The sequence below is a fragment of the Equus caballus genome, chromosome 8 (genome assembly GCF_041296265.1).
Source record: "Equus caballus isolate H_3958 breed thoroughbred chromosome 8, TB-T2T, whole genome shotgun sequence".
In the NCBI taxonomy this organism is placed as follows: domain Eukaryota; kingdom Metazoa; phylum Chordata; class Mammalia; order Perissodactyla; family Equidae; genus Equus; species Equus caballus.
In genome coordinates, this window is record NC_091691.1 from 60944760 (window position 1) to 60970634 (window position 25875).

At 37.9% G+C, this 25875-nt stretch overlaps 1 protein-coding gene across 3 annotated transcripts in view; it reads right to left on the reverse strand.

Annotated features, from left to right (window-relative positions):
- B4GALT6 (beta-1,4-galactosyltransferase 6) overlaps positions 1-25875 on the reverse strand; it is a 79545-nt gene that overhangs the window by 10052 nt on the left and 43618 nt on the right. For all 3 annotated transcript variants that reach the window (XM_005612819.4, XM_070220857.1, XM_001495247.6), the window contains exons 4-8: positions 24358-24482; positions 18167-18283; positions 4223-4410; positions 855-977; positions 474-575 (exon numbers count right to left, since the gene is read on the reverse strand). In XM_005612819.4, coding sequence (XP_005612876.2) covers positions 474-575; positions 855-977; positions 4223-4410; positions 18167-18283; positions 24358-24482 — 655 coding nt within the window. The remainder of the gene's footprint in view (positions 1-473; positions 576-854; positions 978-4222; positions 4411-18166; positions 18284-24357; positions 24483-25875) is intronic.

Genomic DNA, 25875 nt, shown 5'->3' on the forward strand with positions numbered 1-25875 from the left:
ACAACTTTTGGTTCTCATGCATAATTAAAAATCTTTCTAAACCATTCTCTAAGATAGCATTTTTACTAGGCTTAAAATGCCACCTGAAAAAATTATTTTGCACCCTTACAACTTAAGACATCCTCAAGAAATAAAAGGTGTTATGTTTTATATTAAGGAAACACTTTTTATATAAATAGTTAACTGGGCTCTTTAATACAACATAACTACATGTGTATTTATGCATATAAATATATGCATATACTTGCATGTATTTATGCATATATGCATAAATATATATGTATACGCATGAAGAGATATACATGCATATCTCTTCAAACAAGCACAAAAATGCTTTACTTCTATAAAGAAAAATGATACCAACAGAAAATTCCCTTCAGAAGATTTTTTTGGGGGTGCCATGAATTTTTAAAAATCTTTCGAACATTAAATAATTTTGAACCTTTGGTATCTGAAGATGCTATTAAACTTACCGTCCTAAAAACTGGACTTCACCTCGATGATGATGAGGAATAGACTTGTATTTCCCTAAGTCTCCCTCAGGTCTTGTTACATTATATCCAGCATAGTGAACTCTACAATACAATATATGGAAATGAAAATATAAATAAAATTCGACATAAAAATTGATTACATGAGTTCAATTTAAAATGCAAAAGAATGCTCTAATGCATGTATGTCAATAATTTCAGAACACACTCAATGAAAAAAGGGAGAAACACAAAATAAGATTTAGGAACCTCAAAAATTTTCCATCTCAAAGAATCTTTGCTTGAAATAGGAAAGTACAATTTACCTAGCTGAAAGGAAATTTATAGGAATGCTATTGTTAAGCAATTTGTACCTCAACATACCTATTCCAAAGGTCATCATCTTCTCCTCCCCATCCCCAGAAGGCATTAGGAAAACCATTGATCTTCTGAAATTGCTCCACTGTCAGTCCACTTACACCACCAAAAAACTCTTTATATGGAAGACTAAAAAAGAACACAGAATACAACATTCTAAAAATGAAATCAAAACAGTTGACCATATGAATCAAGTTGTCAGTCTTTTATGTGCGCTCTGCACATTTACCATATAAACAACTATGTTGATTAAATCATATTCTGGGAAATGTAAAGTATACCAAGAAACAAAACATTTTTTTATTCCAGTGAAACAAGTACATCTAAATGTGTTACATAAAACACTTGTGGTAATTGAAATTTAATACTTAGTATTGTTACTTTATAAGACTGAAAACCCAGTGTTCAAGAATTGTATATTTTCACACCAAAGTAAACTTGATTAAATACATCAATAGCTGTCAATCCAATGTTAGATGTTGCTAAGCTAATAAAATTTTCTAATTTAACTGAACTTAATTATAAATGCATTATTTACTATATGGACCAGGATATATATAATTAGTAAAGACAAGTCTAGCATTTAATTTTGAAATGACTAGCTGCCTATTCCTATAATGATCTTATCTGTTTGGATTATACTCCCCAAATACTCATGATATTTATATTTATTTTTAATGTATTAATATTTAAAGAAATAACTTTTTTTATTGAGATATAGTTGACATATAACACTGTAGTAGTTTTAGGTGTACAACATAGTAATTTGATATGTATATATTGTGAAATGATTACTAAGTCTAGTTACCATCCATCACTATACATAATTAGAAAATTCTTTTTTTTCTTGTAACGAGAGTTTTCAAGATCCACTCTCCTAATTACTTTCAAACATGGAACACAGTATTATTAACTGTAGTCACCATGCTGTACATTTCATCTCTAGGATTTATTTATCCTATAACTGGGAGTTTGTACCTTTTGACTCCCTTCACCCATTTCACTGAACCCCTAAGCCCACCTCTGGCAATTACCAGTCTGCTCTGTATCTATGAGTTCCATTTTCTTTTTTTGGATTCCACATATAAATGAGAGCACACAATACTTATCTTTCTCTGAGAAATAACTGTTTAAATTTGGATTTTATTTTCTTTACCTTTCCTTAACAAATAACCCAACGAATCTGTAAAACTAAGTTTATTCGTTTAGATATAGATTGATTTTCTGGCTGTCGTGGTAGTATCCCCAGACTCGTGGTCCTGAATGACTCCTGTGGCCCCAAATGTGCTGTTGGAGAGTAGGGTGCAGCGCCCCTTAAGAAGCCAGAAAGTGTGGAGGGCCAGCAGAGAAAACACGACCCAGCGCAGCATCTGCAAAGCAGGCTGAGGGAAATCTGGCCAGAACTATAGCGGAGCTGCCTCAGAGAGAGGGAGGGAGCAGAGCTCGCTGTTTTCAAGAGACTCTTGGGCATTCCCTGTAAGAAAGAAGCGCCATTTGTCAGTTGGGATCTTTGTGGCCACAGAAGATGGGAGAAGCAGCTCCTGCAGGGAACTCTAGGGTTGCAAGAGAAAGTAATCTTGGCCCGACCCTGGGTCAAAGGCACCCCAAGACAGTAACAGCAAAACTGACTACAGAGACAACCACAGTGTCCCAGGAGACCTCACAAGGCTCGCACTTGTGAAGTTAGGATTCTCGTAATGACACAGGTTGGGGTTCAATAGGGCCAGTAAGCACTAGTGGCACTGTTGTGTTTCCCACACCAGTTGGATTATTCTTGCCCAGGCTAGTGGTTTGAGAGAAACCTGAGATCAGTAGATAGGTAGATATTGGGGAGGTGGGGGTGCACGCACGCATGTACACACATTCCTTGACACATATAAACTGGCAAGTATGTTAATTCTATTTAGTGTTTTGCTTAAGTGGAAACAACTGTTTGCACTATACCCAGAACTGAAAAAGATCAGTTATCTATTATACTTTCATTTTATCAAAAGAACAGAAAATTGAAGCTCGACAACCAAAAATCACTGCTACTAGCATTTACCTTACACTGTCCAAAAGGAGAAAGACACTAATCTGGGGACCTGACCTTTCTGGTCAGCAGCCATCAGAGTGCGGGCACCACTGTGGGGCAGGGATGCTGCATCAAGCCTCACCCCGTGGCCTGACATCTATGCACTCTCCAGCCCATTCCTTGATCTGCCGCCCTTCTCCCTAAGCTACATTCTAATTTCTATTCAAACTTCCAAGATACCCAACTGACCCTGGGATTAATCTGGGTAGATACGAATATTTTATTCATTAGAAATTAATATTTTCAAGTAAAAAGATTTAGAATTCTTAGTTTGTATGACCTTTATGATATTTTTTAGTGAAAATCAATTACTCTGAATCTAATTTGACTCTAGCAGGCTGACCAAAAACTGAGTTTCTGGAAATGCTAAAAATCAGATCCTGAACCTGGATGACCTTCCCAAGGTAAAGCCAGACTTGGAGTTCAGGTCCTGTAGTAGTAAGGAAAAGGTTTTCTAATGATGACAACAACCAGCAAAAAAAAAATTGGTGGTCTTTCCTGTTTCAGTGCTGATTCACCTGGCCATGTCACTGATGCTTTTTGCCTCACTCTACTGTGTAGCTCCGGCAGCAGGCAAAATTGTGATGTAGGCAACCTCCCCCCTGCTCCAGGCTATTTTCTCTTCTTTCCACTTTCATTAGCCAATGAAAACCGTGATCTCCTTCCCAAATTAGACCTGCATGCTTTAACGTCAATTTAAGTTACTGTCACAGTTCCAATGACTGTTTACATTTCAAGATATCTCCAAACAGAGAATGAAAAAATTTGTTTCTTATTATTAAAGGCAAGTCAAGAATTCATAGCTTAGGGAGAAGATACATTGCAGAAGAGAGGGCCTACCCTGCACTGAATCATCACCAGGAGAGGGCAAGCAGACGGGAGCCAACAAGAGCTATGTACCTACATGGGGCAGGCCCAGCATACGCAGTCTCACAGCAGCCCCATGGATGGGCTCCACTACTCCCATGAACGAGGAAATCAATGTTCAGAGATATGAGTCCCAAGACAACCAAGTCCTATGGCTGTTAAGTGTGAAAAGCAGAAGTTAAATCCACATTTGCTTGACTGTAGAAACCAGGCTCTCTTTCCCACAACTCTACACTCAAACCTCTGTGTGAGGAAGTACCTAGATGCACGACAAGCAACTGAACATCCTGGGTCCCACAGAGGACGGGCTGGAGTTAAAGATACTCTAGGCTCTTGAGTACTCTCAGAACCAGACACGTAATGCTGCCATCATTTCAATGCCACGATTTTGCAAATATATTGTACGATATCAGGAAAATGGCACATTACTTACATATACATGTATTTATCCAGCTTTGCTGCAAAATGACGTGGCATTTCTCCACATCCGTAATAGTTTCTGTCATTTTCGGGCAGATGATCCACATCATGGAAAATTACACAGTCCCAGAAGCTGTCTTTCATGGCCTCTTTGAAGCCCACATTGAAGAGCATTGCACGGTTAAAAGGTTGTGTGCCAGTCTTCACAGAGAGAAAAACAGACATGTACTCAGACTTTGTCACCTGACTTTTTCAAACTTCTTGAATCATGGTCAAACAAGAGTAATAAATATATCCAAATCAAATAGATAAAATAATAAACATATGTCAGGATTTTCCAATATACTGTTAAAATATTTTATACTTTAGTAATACACAAGAAAACAAGGTTATTATCTAGTCCACTGGCAGACCACAGTTACATAATGATGTAATTCGTATTTCTGTTTTACTTAAAATATATCAGGATATAGATTATTTATGACCAGAAAAAAATAAAGCCATTAAAAATAATAGAGGTTGATTTTTTTTTTTTAGGAAGATTAGCCCTGAGCTAACATCTGCCAATCTCCCTCTTTTTGCTGAGGAAGACTGGCCCTGAGCTAACATCCGTGCCCATCTTCTCCTACTTTATATGTGAGACGTCTATCACAGCATGGTGTGCCAAGCGGTGCCATGTCCATACCCGGGACCCGAACCAGCGAACCCCAGGCTGCTGAAGCAGAACATGCGTACTTAACCGCTGCGCCACCAGGCTGGCCGCAAGGTTGTATTTTTTTTTAGTGAAGCTTTCCACATGCCGTGAAGACTCAGAGAAGCAGGAAACTGCAAGTAACTCAACAAGTAGTAACCCTTCCCTCATAAAACCAGGCCGGGAGGGCTAACTCTGCATTACTAACGCTTCTAATAAAGACAGGGACATTGTTAGAGACAAAAACAACTGGAACTTATTACACAAAATCCAACTTCCTTTATTACAACCATTTTCTTTTATTAGTAAGGCAAACACATTAAAGTGACCGAGAAACAGTTCCTATTTTCATTATTCTTATGAAAAACACCAAGAACATTTTAAGGAACAAAAAAATGGATACTTATTACACAGAACCCAACTTCCTATATTATAACCACTTCTCTTTATTTATGAGGAAAATTATCTTGAGGTGCATTGGCAATAAAAGAGTTTCATTCTGTATCCAAAGAAAATTAAAGAGCGTTTACCTACTCCTTAGCAACATTTGTCAAAATCATTTCCAGAATATAAAACAAAAAGGGATCATGACAGAAGTGAACGAGATACACAGTGTAGTCATCACCAGAGTGCTGCTCAAGACGAGAAATTACAAATTTTTAGTCCTGGGAATACATTAACTTGAGGGAATAGAGATCACTTTCCTTTCTACAGCTTCTTTCTTCTCCAGTGAAATGGAGAGAACAAAAAGAGAAGGGGGTTAAATTACAATGTTTCTACTGTTACATCAACATCAGCTTTAAGTAACTATTTTCCTTCAAGGTTTTAAAAAATTGTTTTTATTAAATGTGGACATAATACTTACTGGCTTATAATAAAAATAAGAAGTTCTATGTCTCACCCAGCTTCACCCCTGAAAAGCAATATACTGCAACTCTTCTAGCGGTTTATTCTAGAACTTATCCCCACATTTGAAGGTAATGAGAGTTTTGATATTTCTTTGCTTCATTAACTTTAGACATTGTCATTGACTTCTTATCATGGTCCTGAGGACTTTTATACCACCACACTCAGTGCCCTCCACTCATTCTCCCAATATAGTTATATCCTAATTTTCTGTTAAATCAATAGTATTTACACTATTAAGACTGCGTAAATATTTCTTGAGTGCTGAGTGAACTGCAATTCTGTTTTCTTTCACAACCTGGAATTAATAACTGTCTTTTGTCTTCTTAGTTTTCTATATATCTATTATTACTTTGTACAAAAGCTCCAACAGATACCCCCTAAACTTATTAATAATTGATGTAATCATACAAACACACCAAATCATCTATCAATTCCTTCTTCACCCACTAAGCCCAACTCCAACTCCCACCGCCCTTGACTCTTGCTTCAGCCTGGCCTGGTCTGACCACGTGCAACTATGATCCTGGGACTCATCTTTCATCCCCTCCATCATCCATGTCTTCTACTGGGCTTTCTCAACTTGCTGAGACACATCCTTAGGCAGCTTCCTAAGTAAGGGTTCAGTATACCCTCACACTTGACTGATTTTTGGCTGGGTAAAAAAATCTAGGTTAAAAACACTTTCCCCTAGAACTTTAAACACATGACTCCACAATCTTCTAGCCATCAGCATTGCTGAGAAGGTTCATGTGATTCTGACACACAATTGTTGGTAATTTTTCCTACAGAACCTTTTTGATATCTTCTCTTTTTAAATTGTATTATAAAATTTCAAAATAATATACTTCATAGTGGATCTATATTTTATTCATGTGTACATGCAGGCTTCTTTAATCTGAAGACTCATGTCTTTGCTTCTGGGAAATTTTCTTACATTATTTCTTTGGTCATTTTCCCCCACTCCCCCGCAATTTTTTTCTGCTATATTTTCCCAGAATCCTGATTAGTGAATGTGTTAGTTATCAACTGATGTGTAACAAATCACAGCAAAACTGTGTGGCTAAAAAAACAATATTCATTTATTATGCTCACAGCATCTGTGGATAGGGAATTCTGACAGCACAGCAGAGATGCTCTATCTCTGCTCCATGATGTCTGGGCCTCAGCTGGAAGATCCACTTCCAAGGTGGTTGACTCACACGGCTGGCAAGATGATGCTGGCAAGTCGGCTCCTCTCCACGGGGCTGCTTAAGTGTCCTCATGATGTGGCAGCTGGCTTCCCCAAGAGCCAGTGATCCAAGAGACCAAGGCAGAAGCAGTAATGTCTTTTATGACCTAGCCTCAAAAGTCCCATACTGTGTGGGGCCGACCCAGTGGCCGAGTGGTTAAATTCACGTGCTCTGCTTCAGCAGCCCAGGGTTTCACTGGTTTGGATCCTGGGGGTGAACCTAGCACTGTTGATCAAGCCATGCTCAGGTGGCAACCCATACAGCACAACCAGAAGGACCTACAACTACAATATACAACTATGTACTGGAGGGCTTTGGGGAGAAGAAGAAAAAAAAAAGATTGGCAACAGATAGCAGCTCAGGTGCCAATCTTTAAGAGAAAAAAAAAGTCACATACTGTGACTTGGCAGTTTGGTTGCCCATGCAGGTCAGCCCTTATTCATTGCAGGAAGAGACCACACAAGGGCCTGGTTACAAGGGGGTGAGGATCCTTGGGGGTTATCTTGGAGGCTGGTTATGCCTGTGACATAATGGTACTCTTAGACTGATCTTCTTAATTTCCTATGCTTTGGTTGTATTTTAGGAGTTATTTTCTTAAGTTTATATTCCAGCTGTTTTACTGAAAGTTTTGTTTTAGTTACCACATTTTCTTTTTCAATAACTTTCCTGTTCTGATTATTCTTTCTTTACGGGTGTCTTGTTTTTGTTTCACAGATTCATTATCTTTCCTTCATTCCGAGGATATTATGAGTTTTTGTTGTTGTTCATTTCCTTTTCCTTTTCTCTTTTTAAGATTTCCGCTATTCTCTCCAATGTCTCCATTTTCTACACTCTGTTTTTGGACAGGTTTTGTCTCCTCTTGTGGAGGCTTTCTTCAAAATCTGGGAACCCTTGGCTGCCCATTCAGGTTTGACAGTAAGGCACTAAAACGCTGAGGGGAATCCCCACATGTGCATGGAAGACTGTGGCATATCACTCTTGACTCAAACGCATACACCACACACATACACACGCATGTGCATGTGCCCAAGCAAATCCCTAAAGCAAACTAAAACAAAATACAAAAGCCCCATTTCTCTTCCCCAGTGTTCCACACAGCCATAGCTCAGAAAATGGCAACAGCCTCATGCAAGACAAAAATCCTGGCATCACCCTTAACTGCGCTTCCTTGTTCACGATGCACATCCAATTCATCAGCAAATAATATCGCTTTTGAACCCAAGACAGCCCAAACCCAAGCACCGCTTACCTCTTCCTCCACTACCACAGCAGCCCAAGTCAACATCTTCTCCTACCTGGACAACTGGAAAAGCTTTCTAACTGTTCTTGTTTCAGCCCTTGTCCCACTCAATCTGTCCTCTGCACAGTCATTTTTTTAAAACATCAGTTAGACCCTGTCATTCCTCCACTCAAAACCCGTCAGTGTCTTCCAACCTCACGTGGGATAGTCCAAGTCCTCACCGGGCCTGTTAGGCCCCTCACTATCTGCTTCTCACCCACTCTCTGACTTCCTCCCTAACATTATCCTCCACTCATCTCTCTAGCAACACTGACCTCGTCACACAAACACACCACACCCTCTCCTGTCTTGCCTGGAATGCACATCCCCCAACACCAGCATGGCTTGCTCCTCACATCATTGAAGGCTGCTCCAACCCCTCCTCCAAGAGGCCTTCCCTCAACACTCTGTATAACAGGGCACATCGCCCTGCCCTTACTCTGCTCTCTTTGCCCCAACTCTTCGCCCTGAGCACCACCTGGCACACCTCACAATCATCTACTGCCTCTCTCTCCTCACAAGAACAGGAGGGGCCTTACCTGGTTTGTTCACTGCCATATCCCCTTTTTTGAATAAATGGAAGTGGGATTTGAGGAGTTGATAAAGTGATAAGCTAGCCTTCTGACTTCTAAATATTAGATCAAGCATCTTTTTCCTGGAGCTAATGTATTTCTCTAATGAAGACACCACTCACGTTCTGCCTCAGTTGGAGGAGCTGGGGAGATTCATACCTAACTGCTGGCTTCAAAAAGCCAGAAAGGGAAAAGGCCTGAGAGTCCCTTGGGCCTCCATGCAGATTACTTAGCTCCTCTGTTTTGAGGCCCCACAGCATAGCTGTGTCAGCACAGTCAGGACCTTCTCTCCTGTGCTTTCTCCAGAGGATAAACTTTTCATTTTCTACAAGATACAACAGAGTAATCACTTGGCAACACAAGCAAAGATGAGGAACCAGGTATTTGATTGTTTTGTAATCAAACTTTTAAACAATCCCCCCCCTACCCGAAGCTTTAGCCCATTGCTTCAGTCCATCTTCTGTGACATCTTCCAAATGCCAAGATTTGCAGGGTTTGTCCAGCAAATTGACTCAACCCTTGTCACAACCACCCTTGACGAGTATGTGGGTTTGAACATCCTCTACTCTGCTAAGAAAGTTGCCAGTGCTCCATCTGCTTCCTGACTTCCAGAAATGTGTTGAAATCTCTCAACCACTTCCGTCTCTTTGTCCTTGTGGTTTAATAACTTTTTAAAAGTTTTTTTCTTCCATTCTCATTTTAGAAGCTTAGAAAGGAGAAGAGGTAAATGTGTGTACAATCTTCCATATTTAACTAGGAGTTCTAAGCTGCTCTTCAATTGCTTAGCACTTCTGGGCACCAGTCCAGCAGAAAAATTACTCTTATACTTCATATGTCGTAAAGATGTTACTAGCTCAAAATCATATACTGTCAAATACATGGGCCTGAATTAATATTGATCAAGGCTGAAATTCAGACTTAAGAGGTTTATAAAATAGGGATCTTGGTTGCTTTGCAAAGATTTCTTCATCACATACACAAAATAATTCAACAGTGCTGGACTCTTGGGAGAATATGCTTTTAAAATCACAGAAGCAGATATTTCATCTCACAACACATAACGGAGACTGAAGTTTGAAAAAAAAGGAACTAGCAGTTGGTAAAACTGACCTAGAAGTTTACTGCTATGACTATCATGAAGGCAGCTAAAAATTTTGAGTTGTTATCAGGTAAAAAAAAAAGTCAATTTTCAGAGAGGGAGGTCAGCATCATGGCAGTGTGAGCTACCCAATAATCTCTCCCCTCCACTATAGAACGAAAAGGACATTCATACTCCAACAAAGGACATCCAAACACAACACAAAAAACGTCAGAGAGACATGCAGCCATACCACAGAGGATGGAGAGGCTGGACCCCCTCGGAGGAGATGCAACAAGGTAAAAGAAAACTTCCCTCCCTCCCCTAAAGACTGCGATCTGAGATCACAGGAGGCCACCAAGAGGGAAGGAATGGGGCAGGGGACATTCGTTCACGAGAACATCAAGGATCCCTGGTGGGCTCCTGCAGTCTAGAGGGCTTCCCTCTGTGGGGATGAAAACTTTCACAGGGGATGACCTCATCAAGGCAACACCCCAGGAGAGCAGACAGCAAGGGCAGAGCGAGAAAACTCTGAAAGTATGCAGGAGAAAGCACCCCTCCCCTCACCCACCCAGTGCCAGTTCTACTGCCTGGGATCTCGTGGAAGGCAGAGGGCTCAGAATATACGGCTCTTGACCACTACCCAGTGGCAATAGGTGGTAACTTTGACCAACCAACACCAGGATGCAAAAAAACAGAGCCACTCCCTCTAGCAATATCAAACATTATATTAGATCTCCAGACCAGAAAGAAAATGACAAGTACCCAGAAATCAGTCCTGAGGACACAGAAATATGTAATCTAAATGACAAAGAATTCAAAATAGCTATCATCAAAAAACTCAACTAGGTAAAAGAGAGTGTAGAGAACAATTTAGCGAGTTCGGGAGCTACTTCACAAAAGAGATTGCAACTATAAAGAACAATCAATCAGAAATATTAGAGATGAAAGACACAATGGAAGAAATAAAAAATATGGATTCCCTGAATGCTCAAGTAGATATCATAGAGGAGTGTATCAGTATAATCGAAGATAGACATGTTGAAATGCTCCAGACAGAGGAGGAGAGAGAACTGAGGCTAAAAAGAAATAAAGAAAGTCTCTGAGAAATATCCGATTCAATTAGGAAATGCAACATAAGAATTATAGGTTCAAGAAAGAGAAGAGAAGGAGAATGGAGTAGGAAGCTTGTTCAATGAAATAACAGCAAAGGACTTCCCAAACCTAGGGAAGAAGATGTAAATTCATGTGGAAGAGGGTACCAGATCTCCTAAATATGTCAATGTAAAAAGAACCTACTGCAAGGCATATAGTAGTGAAACTGGAAAAAGTGAATGACAAAGAAAGAATACTCAGGGCAGCAAGGCAGAAGTAAATGACCTACAAAGGAACCCCTATCAGGCTTTCAGCAGATTTCTCTGCAGAAACCTTACAGGCTAGGAGAGACTGGAATGTAATATTCAAATCTTTGAAGGACAAAAACTTCCATCCAAGAATACTCTATCCAGCAAAAATAAGCTTCAGATATCATGGAGAAATAAAAACCTTCCCAGACAAACATAAGCTAAGGGAGTTAGTAGCCACGAGACGCCCCCCTACAAGAAATCCTCCAGAAGGCCCTCATACCTGAAAACAAAAAAAACCAAAAGGGAGAAAGGGATCACAAAGCACAGGGTAAGGAGATAAATAGGGAGACAGAATCAGAATAGGATAGCAAATATTCAAGTATAGTATTAAAGATAAAAGGAAGGAAAACACCAAAACAAAGATAATCTTGTCACTTTAAACACAAACTCACAACACAAGATGGAACAAGATGTGGGAAAAACAACTTAGGAGGGGAGGAGGACAGGGACTAAAATCAGTTTAGTCTAAGGAAATAAGAGGCCATCAGAAAATGGACTATCTTATCCACGAGATTTTGAATACAAATCTCATGGTAACCGCTAAACAAAAAAGCATAACAGAGACACAAATAATAAATAAGGAGAAAAGAAAGAAACATAACATAAAAAACTACATAACTCGACTGGAGACCAAAATACACAGGATGAGAAACAGAGGAAATGCAGGAGAACCAGAAAACGAGTAATAAAATGGCAGCATTAAGCCCTCATGTATCAATAATCACCCTAAACATAAATAAAAGGACACAGAGTGGTCAGACAGATTAAAGAACAAGACCCAACAAGATGCTGCCTCCAGGAAACACATCTCAGCTCCAATGACAAACAGAGTCTTAGAGTGAAGGGATGGAAGATGATACTCGAAGCTAATGGCAAACAAAAGAAAGCAGGTGTTGCCATACTTGTATCAGACAAAGACTTCAAGATAAGGCAGGTAAAGAGAGACAAAGAGGGGCAGTATATAATGATCAAAGGGACATTCCATCAAGAAGAAATAACACATAAACATCTATGCACCCAACACAGGAGCCCCAAAGAACATAAAGCAACTATTAACAAACCTAAAAGAAGATATTAATAATAATACAATAATAGTAGGGGATCTCAACACTCCACTCACATCAATGGATAGATCATCCAGACAGAAAATCAACAAGGAAATAGTGGAATTAAATGAAAAGCTAGACCAGTTGGACTTAATAGACATATATAGAACACTCCATCCAAAAACAGCAGAATACACATTTTTCTCAAGTGCAAACAGAACGTTCTCAAGGATAGACCATATGTTGGGAAACAAGGCAAGCCTCTATAAATTTAAGAAGATTGAAATAATAAGCATCTTTTCCGATCACAATGCTATAAAGCTAGAAATTAATCACAAGAAAAAAGCTGAGAAAGGGATAAAGATGGGGAGACTAAACAACATTCTATTGAACAAGCAATGGATCATTGAAGAAATTAAAGGAGAAATCAAAAAATAGCTGGAGACAAATGAAAATGAAAACATACCATACCAGCTCATATGGGATGCAGCAAAAGCCGTATTAAGAGGGAAATTCATCACAATACAGGCTCACCTTAACAAACAAGAAAAATCCCAAATAAGCAACCTCAAACTACACCTAATTGAATTAGAAAAAGAAGAACAAACAAAGCCCAAAGTCAGCAGGAGAGAAATAATAAAAATCAGAGCAGAAATAAATGCCATTGAAACAAAAAAGGTAGTAGAAAGGATCAATGAAACAAAGAGCTGATTCTTTGAGAAGATAAATAAAATTGACAAACCCCTAGCCAGACTTACAAAGAAAAAAAGAGAGAAAGCCCAGATAAACAAAATCAGAAATGAAAGAGGAGAAATAACAATAGACACCACAGAAATACAACAGATTATAAGAGAATACTATGAAAAACTATATGCCAACAAAATGCATCATCTAGAGGAAATGGATAAATTCTTAGACTCTTACAACCTCCCAAAGCTGAATCAAGAAGAAATAGAGGGGCCGGCCCTGTGGCTGAGTGGTTAAGTTCCTGCTCCACTTCAGCAGCCCAGGGTTTCGTGGGGTCAGATCCTTGGCATGGACATGACACCACTCATCGGGCCATGCTGAGGCAGTGTCCCACATAATACAACCAGAGGCACTCACAACTAGAATATACAACTATGTACTGGGGGGCTTCAGGGGAGAAGAAAGAGAAAAAAAAATAAAAAGAAGATTGGCAATAGATGTTAGCTCAGGCGCCAATCTTTAAAAAAAAAAAAAGAAGAAACAGAGAATCTGAATAGAACAATCGCAAGTAAAGAGATTGAAACTATAATCAAAAGCATCCCAAAGAATAAAAGCCCATGACCAGACAGCTTCCCTGGGGAATTCTACCAAACTTTCAGAGAGGATTTAATACCTATCCTTCTGAAGCTATTCCAAAAAGTAGGGAAGACAGAATGCTTCCTAACACATTCTATGAGGCCAACGTCACTCTGACACCAAAGCCTGACAAGGACAACACAAAAAAGGAAAACTACAGCAAATATCATTGATGAACACAGATGCAAAAATCCTCAACAAAATATAGGCAACCCGAATACAGCAATACATCAAAAAGATCATACATCATGATCAAGTGGGATTTATACCAGGGACTCAGGGATGGTTCAACATCTGCAAATCAATCAATGTGATACATCACATTAACAAAATCAGGAATAAAAACCACATGATTATCTCAATAGATGCAGAGAAAGCATTTTACAATATCCAATAGCCATTTATGATAAAAATTCAACAAAATGGGGATAGAAGGAAATTACCTCAACATAATAAAGGCCATATAAGACAAACTCACAGCCAACATCATACTCAATGGGGAAAAACTGAACAACAGCCCTCTGAGAACAGGGACAAGACAAGGGTGTCCACTATCACCACTCTTATTCAACGTAGTACTGGAGGTTTTGGCCAGAGCAATTAGGCAAGAGAAAGGAATAAAAGGAATCCAAACAGGGAGGGAAGAAGTGAAACTCGCTGTTTGCAGATGACATGATCTTATATATAGAAAACCCTAAAGAATCCATTGGAAAACTATTAGAAATAATTAACAACTACAGTAAAGTGGTGGGATACAAAATCAACTTACAAAAATCAGTTGCATTTCTGTACTCTAATAACAAACTTACAGAAAGAGAACTTAATACAATTCTATTTACAATCGCAACAAAATTAAGTACCTAGGAATAAATTTAACTGAGGAGGTGAAGGACTTGCACAATGAAAACTATAAGACATTACTGAAAGAAATAGATAATGACATAAAGAGCTGGAAACAGATTCCATGCACATGGATAGGAAGAATAAACATAGTTAAAATGTCCATACTCCCCAAAGCAATCTACAGATTCAATGCAATCCCAACCAGAATCCCAATGACATTCTTCACGGAAACAGAACGAAGAATCCTAAGATTCATATGGGGCAACCAAAGACCCCGAATTGCTAAAGCAATCCTGAGCAAAAAAGAACAAAGCTGGAGGCATCACAATCCCTGACTTCAAAATGTACTACAAGGCCATAGTGAACAAAACGGAATGGTACTGCTGCAAAAACAGACACATAGATCAATGGAGAACTGAAAGCCCAGAAATAAAACAGCACATATACGGACAGCTAATCTTCGACAAAAGTACCAAGAACATACAATGAAGACAGTTTCTTCAATAAACGGTGTTGGGAAAACTGGACAGCTGCACGCAAAGGAATGAAAATAGACCGTTATCTTATGCCATACTCAAAAATAAACTCAAAGTGGATCAAAGACTTGAAAATAAGTCCTGAAACCATAAAACTCCTGCAAGATAACAGAGGTAGTACACTCTTTGACATCAAACTTAAAAGGATTTTTTCGAATACCATGTCTTCTCAGACAAGGGAAACAAAAGAAAAAATAAATAAGTGGGACTTCATCAAACCAATGAGCTTCTGCAAGGCAAAAGAAACTAGGATCAAAACAAAAAGACAACCCACCAATTGGGAGAAAATTTTTGCAAATCATATATCCAATAAGGGGTTAATCTCCATAATATATAAGGAACTCACACAACTGAACAACAAAAAAACAAACAGCCCGATCAAAAAATGGGCAGAGGCTATGAACAGACATTTTTCCAAAGAAGATATACAGATGGCCAATAAACACATGAAAAGATGTTCAACATCACAAATCATCAGGGAAATGCAAATCAAAACTACACTAAGATACTACCTTATGCCTGTTAAAATGGCTATAATCACTAAGATTAAAAATAACAAATGTCAGAGAGGGTGTAGAGAGACGGGAACCCTCATACACTGTTTGTGGGAATGCAAACTGGTGCAGCCACTATAGAAAACAGCATGGAGATTCCTCAAAAAACTAAAAGTAGAACTACCATATGACCCCGCTATCCCACTATTGGTATCTACCCAAACAACTTGAAATCAACAATCCAAAGTAACATACGTACCCCTATGTTCATTGCAGAACTATTCACAATAGCCAAGACATGGACACAATCCAAGTGCCCATAGACTAATCATTGGATAAAGAAGATGTGGTATACATACATACGATGGAATACTCCTCAGCCATAAAAAAAGACAAAATCATCCTATTTGCAACAACATGGACGGAGCTGGAGGGAAGGATGCTTAGTGAAATAAGACAGACTGAGAAAGACAAACACCATGTGATTTCACTTACATGTGGAATATAAACAAACACATGGACAAAGAAAACAGCTCAGGAGTTACCAGGGGACGGGGGGTGGGGGATGGGCACAGGGAGTGAAGGGGAGCACCTATGTGGTGACAGACAAGAAATAATGTACAACTGAAATTTCACAAGGATGTAAACTATCATGAACTCAAATTTTTTTTAAAAAGTCAATTTTCACACTATAGGTTGTTACAGTAAAAAGTACATATGCACTATATACATCATTATATGCACAGGGAACAAAGCTTAAAAGAGCGATTTACATACAAAGAAGTTATATTAAATACTAAGTATTTCCAGGGGGAAAAATAGGGGCAAAAAGTTAAGAATGAGAAGTTATAATAAAATAAAATAAAAAGCAGATCTAGAATAAGCCACAAAGGAACTGGGAAAATATACTAAATATAACAATCTTAGGAACAAAATTTCACTATTTTCTACCAAAAAAAACCACAACGGAAACATCTAATAATATAAACTAGGTCACTTTCTGTCTACTGATAAATAAGGAAATACATTTTTAGTCAGGTTTAGTGTAAGTAAAAAGAAGGAACAATCAGGATAAAATGAGGTCATCAAAAATCAAAACCAAAAGTATCCAAAACTTAACCAAAAGTGGATAAGTTAATGCTCGCTTTGGCAGCCTGGGGTTTGCAGGTTCAGATCCCAGGCGTGGACCTAGCACCACTCATCACTCCATGCTATGGCAGGTGTCCCACATAAAACAGGGGAAGACTGGCACAGATGTTAGCTCAGCAACAATCTTCCTCACCAAACAAACACACACACACACCCCAAAAGCATCCAAATAACAATGTATTTGAAACATGATCAAAATGCATCATTTTAGAAATGCTCTATAGAAATCAGTGGAGGCCAATCTTCCTCAGCAAAAAGAGGAGGATTGGTGGTAGATGTTAGCTCAGGGATAATCTTCCTCAAAAACAAAGAAAAGAAGTAGAAATCAGTCATAAAATTCAGCAAGTGTCCTAGTGTTTGGGAGGTAGGGTGGAGAAAAGACCAAGAAAGAAATTAAAGATGACGTCTTAAATGTAAAACTAGGTAATGACAGTGGGGAAAAACCAGAAGTATGGAAAACATCTCCAAAGGGTTCAAATAAGACTGAAAGAAATTGTGTATATGAAATACTGAGATGAGAAAAATATTTACAGAGAAAAAATTAGCTGATAATATGAAGAATAATTAGAGAAAAATATTTCACTTAAGTAAGACACAAGATGATTAAAAATGATAGGAACACACCAACTGATAAATGGATTAACAAAATGTATTATACAGTAGTCCCCCCTTACCCACAAGTGATGTGTTCCAAGACCCCCAGTGGATGCCAGAAACCAAGGATAGTACCAAACTCTATATACATTGTGTTTTGTCCTACACATACACACCTACAATAGAGTTTAATTTATAACTTAGACACAGTAAGGGATTAGCAAAACTAAATAATAATACAGAACAATTATAAGAATATACTGTAATAAAAGTTACTGTAGATTTTAGCAACCCAAGCATACGATTGTTTTCTTAAGTGGAGCACTTTTACCTTCTCACTTAAAGGAAGCACTTTACAGCTTCTCTTTATATCCGATTGCCAGCATCACTACTCTTGCACTTTGGGGCCATTATTAAGTAAATCAGGGTGACCTGAACACAAGCATTGCGATACTGTGACAGTCAATCTGATAACTGAGATGGTATAAGATTTCATCATGCTACTCAGAACAGCATGCAATTTAAAACTTATCAATTGTTTATTTCTGGAATTTTGCATTTAATATTTTCGGACCGCGGTTGACCGTGGGTAACTGAAACTGCAGAAAGTGAAACCTTGGATGAAGAGGCACTACTGTATGCACTGACAGGCTCAATCCAAAATGTTATTTTACCTAAACATAAAACCAAAGATTTGAGTTACCTGATGAACCTTAAGCTAAGCATTTTTTAACAAATCTTTTGATCAAATCGTATCTAAGAGTTTATTAAGTTGCACTTAGTGACCATTTTGGAAAATTGTTCTCACCTGTTCAATGACATAAAAGGCAAATTCCAGCCGCTGTTTCTGGAGCATTGGGATCAGGTGCAAGAAAAAAATTGGAAGATGTTCATGGCGATTACGGAAAGGAATGAGAACTGCCACCTTTAAAACAAAATAGTCACGTATGTAAATAATACAGCAGCAAGCCCTAGATGTAAAGACGAAAACTGATGCTTAACAATTTCTGATGGTTTTAAAGTCACACCCTTATGAATTTTCTCACCAGAGATACAACTGTAAGCAAAAACAGATATGGCCCTTGCCTTCACGCCACTTATGGTCTTGTGAACCTGGGAGATATAAATGCGCTCTGAGGGTCATTCTAAGAATTGTGGTCTTTATCCTATGAACACTATGGGAAGCCACTGAAAGATTTTAAAAGAGCGATAAAATCAGATTTGGTGATGGCAAAGACTACTATGGAGAGTAGATTGTAGAAAACCAAAAATGAACTCAGAGAGCTGGTTAGTAAACTAATTCAACAGTCGAGACAAGAGGCAATAGTAGCTTGAACTGAGATGAGGGTGGAGGAGGAGACAGAGACACGGATTTTTGAAACTTTTAAGAGGTAAAATTAACAGAATTTGTTTACGGATGGGATATGAGTGGTGAGAGAGAAGGACATGTCAAGAGTAACTTCAAGGTTTTAAATTAGATCATAATAACTTTACGGTGTTTAAATTGAACTTAAAAGAGATTCCACTTAAATATTGATTATCCTACACACAGCTTACCTGGCCTAGAGATATTTTTAAGAAATATAACAAAAATATCATGGAACATACATGAAGTTTTATAATTATACTAATATAGTATTTTTCATTTAATCAAAATACACAATTAAATTTTTGTTAAAATTTTGCTACATTAAAATATGTTTGAGTGGTAGGATAATGCTCAGTTTAAAATAAAATTGATAATGAAATTATGTTAAAACGTTAAGTTGAACAAAAAAGATCATGTAAGTAACACATGAAACAGAGAACTTTGTCCTTTATAAATCAAAGAAATTTATTTTTACCTGATCCAAATAAAAGAAAAAAACACATATGGAAATTAAAATGGTTTCTCAGGTCAATCTTTCTTCTAATAGGAAAAAAACATTTATTGGGACTCTCAAAATCAAGACTAAAAAACACCCATCTATACAAAATGTGTTAAAATAATATGGGGATAAATAATTACCAATTGACAATAAATAATTATCAATTATCAATTACTCAAATCCTCTATTTCCTGGATCCAAACTCTGTCACACAAGCTAAGTCACCATACAATTCAGAGTTTGCCCCTGAAAAACTTAAAAAGCTTTCTAAACATTACTTTTCTTGGCAATTTCTGAGGTAAGCTGGCTTTATTAAAATTGTGACTTTTATAATAAAAATTGAAATTAAAACAAGTTTTCTACAGATTATACATTCAAAATCATTAGATTTTCAAAGAACATTAACAGTCAAAATATATCTAATTAAAATATCTGTGTCATTCTATATTCGGGATTTTTAAATACAATCTATTATAACAGAAAATTACGTAGAACATTAAATCTAGGATTTATTAAAATTTCACCTATACCAAATAAATTTTACTAATGAGTGAATAAATGCAAATAATTGATGGTGCATAGGTTTAGAACCAACCCTACTTGTAAGATCAGGACATGACACTAGATATAGTTAACAGAAAATAGTAATATTTACCTGTGTATTTTACATTAACAGGATCATAAAGAGAGAAAATTTTAAATTATTAAAATAGTTTTATTTAAAAAGAGAACAAAGATGATTTAGTAAAATCAAAGAAATCCAACTAGAAACTCCACCACTAACTTTCCCTTGATGTTGATGGGATAACAGAAAAATAAAGAGAGTATGGCTGCTACGAGGCTGATATTTTCATGCTTACATTATTTTACATTTGGTAAGTGAGCGGAACTAAAAAAGTTCTGGTGCTCCTGCCAGCCCCACTTTGGATCCTATTACCTTTTGGTTTGCCCCATAAGGTGTCTCTTGGCTTATGAACCTGAGGACCACGGGGCTGCCAGAGCACTGCTGAACCCACATCTAAAAGTCCCTTCCATACCCCCACACGATGGCCACTGTTAGTGCTAGACTCTTCCTACTGATCAGGGACTTGCTGATGGGCCTCAGTATCAACTATTGCTGTATTAAAGCAATTCCCAAACCAATACAACTCCCAAAGCAGTTCAGGGACCCTTACATTTACTCTTAGGATAGGAAACTGCTATGAGAAGTAAAAGGAGAGAAAGGACTTCGATGGTGAGTACAGATCCTGACCTTATCTAAAGTCTATCAGTGGGATGACTTCTAGCAAACTAAGGGTAGAGCTTGTCCTTCCTGGTTTTGAATTTGGCCACACGTAGGCCACCTGTGACATAATGTAAATGGGCTATAAAAGCAGTTAAGGAGAATTAAAGATATTTAAGGGAAGAAGTATTAAATAGCTGCAGAGTCCATATTAAAGACAATTCATATTAATTAAATAGTCATGTGCCACATCAATGTTTCAGTCAACAACATACAACAATGGTCCCACAAAATAGTACCACAAAGCTAGGTATATAGGCCACATCATCTAGATCTGTGTAAGTACACTCTATGTTGTTCACACAACGATGAAATCGCCTAATGATGCATTTCTCAGAATGCATCCCCATCGTTAAGGGATGCACAACTGTACAATGAGGCTGAATGATGAGTTGAACATATAAGAGTAAACAAAGGCAAAGTCATAGCCCCTATTATGGCAATTTCTTCCATGAAGCATTTAAAATATTAAGAGTTGGGGTTTTTTAATCTTATAAGGAAACTGAGAATGTTATAAGAGAAAGAAATTACCAGTGTCATGGCAATTTCAAATAAGCTAAACTGCCATTTTAATAGCAAATGTGTCCACATTTTAATGAGACAATTATCAAAGATTTTGAATGATATGCCTAAAGCAAAGTTTTCATTAAAATAAGGCGAAACAGAATCTTAAAATTTCATTTGGCACATCCTTTCATGTGGCTGTGGAACGACACTCTCAAGTTTGCAACTTATTGTCGAGAAAAAGATCTCAGCGTCCTGTGATAATTTATTTCGAGATTTAATAGCCTTTGTTTCAGGACAGTCTTTCTTATATGTGACCTAATTTGCTGTTTGAACCACTCTCCTGTTAATGTATCTCTAGCAGACAGAGAACATCTGGTCATTATCTTTCAAAAAACACTTCATCTTCATGAATCTTTCCTCACTAGCTGTTGCTCAAGCAAAATTATCCCATTCAGTTTGTTCCCCCTTTAAAACTACTAATCTTCCTGAATTTATGCACCTATTTTTATTCCTTGCTTATTTTCTCCTATACTCACCATGAGGAGATAAGCAAGAAAAATGTTTACCACATAAATTTCCCCCATCAAGTTTGAGTCCTACTTTCAAACTTCAAGCACACCACCAGCTCCAGTGTCCCTAAATGACATGGCTTCAGACTTGCCACATTAAGGGTGCACTAGCTATCTGCCACTAAGACAGAACAAAGTAGAAGCTACCAAGCTCTCATTCTCCAAAGGCGTTTTCAGTTCCATCTTCCTCCCCCTCATCATTTCTAGTGCCTATAGGAGCTTCTCAAATGGGAGGCACTGTACAAGAAATTCAGGTTCTTGTCCCTTCCCACCAATAGAATCAGAATATCTGAGGACTGAGTTCAAGAATCTTCATTTTTCCAAACACCCCAGGTAGTTCCGAAACAGGTGGCTAAGACTCATCTTTGAAGAACCTTAGACTAGAAATGGAACTCTAGGCCTGAGTAGATAAGAGCATCAAGCAGCTGCCTGGTTCTTTAAGCCTTTATTTAGGTTTTAGATCAAAGTTGTTTAGACCTCCACTTGAACCCTGAATGGAAAAGCAATGTCACAGGTAAACATGTCCATCTTCTCTTTCTTTTAGAAATAAGTTTGTCTCTATAAGGCATGCAACCTATGCTGAATCTTCCACTAGAACCTGCAGGGTTCAGAAATACCTAGGAATTGCTAAAATCATTTGTTTTAGAAGATCTCAGTTCCAATTAATTGGTCATCAACTTACTTAATTGATGGCTTTTTTTAAAAAAGTAAAAGAACCTCAAATATTAAGAATCAAATTGGTAGCAGACATTGAACATAAACCTAGTTATTTCTTCTTTACCCTCTCTCTGTTCCAAGATTAGAAGATTAGAATATAAACAGGCAGGGGGAGAGAGGTCATTTAATTAAATACAGCAATTACAGGTCAACCCTGAACGATCTCCAAATCTCCTCTCATACCTTTAGCTGCACAGCTCAGAACTAGAGATGGCAATCTGAGAAGGGTCTGTGCAAGATTGAAATAAGAGCAGCATTACCATATAGTTCCTAAATAAAATAAGCTAATTTTTAGATTCCTGAATTAGCCTGCTCCAGGGAACTCCACTTTCAATACCGTTACCTACTGATCCACATGGAGTTTATGGTGTACTAAAATTTCTAAGTAGCAACTACTTATGTGCGATATACCTCTCGCCTAGAAAAAGAGCAGAAGAAAACAAACCATAAAAGGTAAAGTCCAACATCTGATACAGATAACTGCAGAAAGGACAAGAATACTTTATTTTTCTGATCCCAAATTATTCTATCAGTAACACCAACAGAGCACACCCGAGGGGTTCACACTACTCTAAACGAACACACATCTAAGGACCAACCTCCATGCTACCCCACAGCCTTGCGATTGAGTATGCTTTTTCTTCCTTTAGCATTCAACAAATATACTCACAATCCAAGTAAGAAAAATAATTTACTCGCCCAGGATATTTTTTAAAAGTGGAATTACATAAATTGGGCCATATTTTATATACAAATGTGAGGAAAATCAATCATGAAACATGAAGAGATTCATTTTATTAAACGAATCTGCTCTGGGAAATAGCATAAGACAACTGTAAAACGGAATGTTTTCCCAAAATTTATACTGGAATCCATTTCAGCAGCTTTACAACTTGTCTGAGGCAAAAAACCCAAACATTTATTTAATAATTTGTAACAAGGCCCAAAAGGTATTTATTAGTCTCATAAACTCAATTCAACAAAACTGGGTTTAGGGCTTATCTCATACAAAATAACAGGTCTGTGTTAGGGATACAGATATAAATAATACACACCCCCAAACACACAGAGTTCAAGGCCAATTAACTCCGAGTGCTTTTATCATAAGTTTAAGAGCGTAAGACTCTACTTCCCAGAAACGATTTTTTTTTATACCAAAAGATAAATATTTTAGCAGAATACCAATACTTTAAAAGAGAAATTGAAAATGATTCCCAGATTAAGGATGTCACAATCCTTTAGGACACAACATTTGATTTCATCATGTGTAGTTTTCACTTGATTATATAAATGCTATTTCCTACTCAAACATAACAACATTACACGAATATGCACTATGAACCAATTTCACAGTATTGAGATCGAGTCTGGTCTACACTATGGTTTTCAATTATTTTTAAGCAGGGGAGGCAGGCTCACTCCCTTACAGTTTCTCAAACAAAACATTAAGTAGAATTCTGACATATCGCAAAGATAAAAAGCTTGTGCTCTGCTTTCTAAAACAGAGGTAAAGGGTCCAAAGTCCTCCTTTTTGTGTCCTGGTGACCTCTGAGCGGCCTCCTTTAGAATTCGACACTCTGAGGAACAGAGCTTGAAAACCCCAATGCCAGACTCAACTGGAAATCAGGATATTAATACCCTCCCCATGAGTCCTCCTGGGTCCAGGACTCGGTGGGGCTATCTATGCCCGCAGGGGTCAGTAATCATCAGGGACAGCTACAGGAGGCAGAGATCACAGCCTGTTGTCCAAACAGAACAGAACAGAACAAAAATCTGTTTTCCAAGCCAGTCTCAAGAGAGGTGTTTATTACCAGGATTTCTAAGAGACTGAACACATGAACATATATTTTGTATACACAGAGGTTCAGTTGCAGTCTTTAAAAGCGACACTATTAAATCACATGTGAACTGTGAATACCCATCCATTAAATACAAAAATTCTGATGTCTTAAATTGATCAAGACTTAAAAGGTATTTCACTATATATTCTGAATCAAGCACACTTTTCCTCAAATGCTATGAATAGTCACATTATTTATGAAAAAATTTACCTCACCTTCCATCTGGGTTTACAGTCTTTAGGTCTCCAGTGACCTCCTGGCTCAATATCTAAATCCTTGGAGAAAAGTTGATGAATTTCATCAAAACTGACTTCACTTACATTGACATTAAGAAATCCTCCTAGAAAGTCAAAAACATGAAGAATTGTTTTAAAATTTTTTGCCTCAAAGATGAAGACAGATAATCAGTAGGATGATGGCATAACTTAGGACAGTGTGATTTATTTCTGTTGTCACCACATAATCATTAAGATCACCTCCTTTCAGTTTCAGTTTGGATGATAAAATTATATGGTCACCCTATTACCTTTGGTAAATCAAAGAAAATCAAATTTTTTAAGCCTCTTGCTTTTGAGTAATATACTGAATATTTTAATATTCTTTGGGAAATGTTTGCACGTCATTATAACTTAGCACATCATTGCAATTTAATAACTATTCAAGTATCTTAAAACTATTTTTAATTTCAACATAGTCAACATGGGGGACATGACAGCACAGTACAAAAGAGTTAATGCAGCAGACTGGGAGCTGAATCGTAGCTTCTGTCTATTGGGGAAATTAACTTCTCTGTGCCTCAGTTTCCTCATCTGTAAAAGAAGATGGCAATGCCAGCCTCCCAACATGGTTGTATCCATCAGACAAAACAGCACGTGTGAAGGATCGAGTACGTGCCAGCAGGCTTAATAAATGTCATCTATTATTGACATTTCTTAAGAGAGAAAAGTTGTAAACACAATTCAAGCAATCTATTTTGAGCACCTATCACGTATCCCCTTGATATGAAAAACTGAAAAACCGTGGACTTCGAAGATGTTCACGGTCTACTAGCTACTCACTCTCCAAATTAACAAGTGTATGGTATTACTGGAGATGTCTTTACTATTAGTTTTTCTAATGTATACAAGTTGGAATGAAACTTGGATGGAAGATCATTTTCATTAACTCAATAAAAAACAGAACTAAAAACTAACAGGAGTAGGGGCCAGCCTGGTGGTGTAGTGGTTAAGTTCACATGCTTCACTTTAGCGGCCCGGGGTTCACAGTTTCAGATCCCAGGTGCAGACCTCGACTGCTCATCAGGCCACACTGTGGTGGCATCCCACATAAAACAGAGTAAGACTGGCACAGATGTTAGCTCAGCAACAATCTTCCTCGAGCAAAAAGAGGAAGATTGGCAACAGATGTTAGCTCAGGGCCAATCTTCTTCACATACAAAAAAACCCCTAACAGAACTAACTTCTTCTTTCTAACCTCCTCATCTCATAAAATAGAAACCAACAAATGTTGAGGCTTCCATTTTAAGTTTTCTAGGCTTCAGTAGCCTTGATTTCACATATAAAACATTCAGTTCTTCTCAAGGGAGGCCCCTTCCTCTCCTGCTATTCTATATTCTATAAGCCTTCCACAGTCGCCTCACTTCCCATCCCTCTTCATCCTAACCAGGCAGGAACATCAGCGGCTTCCACGAGGCACTGAGGCATGCTAGAAAGAAGTATTTTAAAATGCAAATG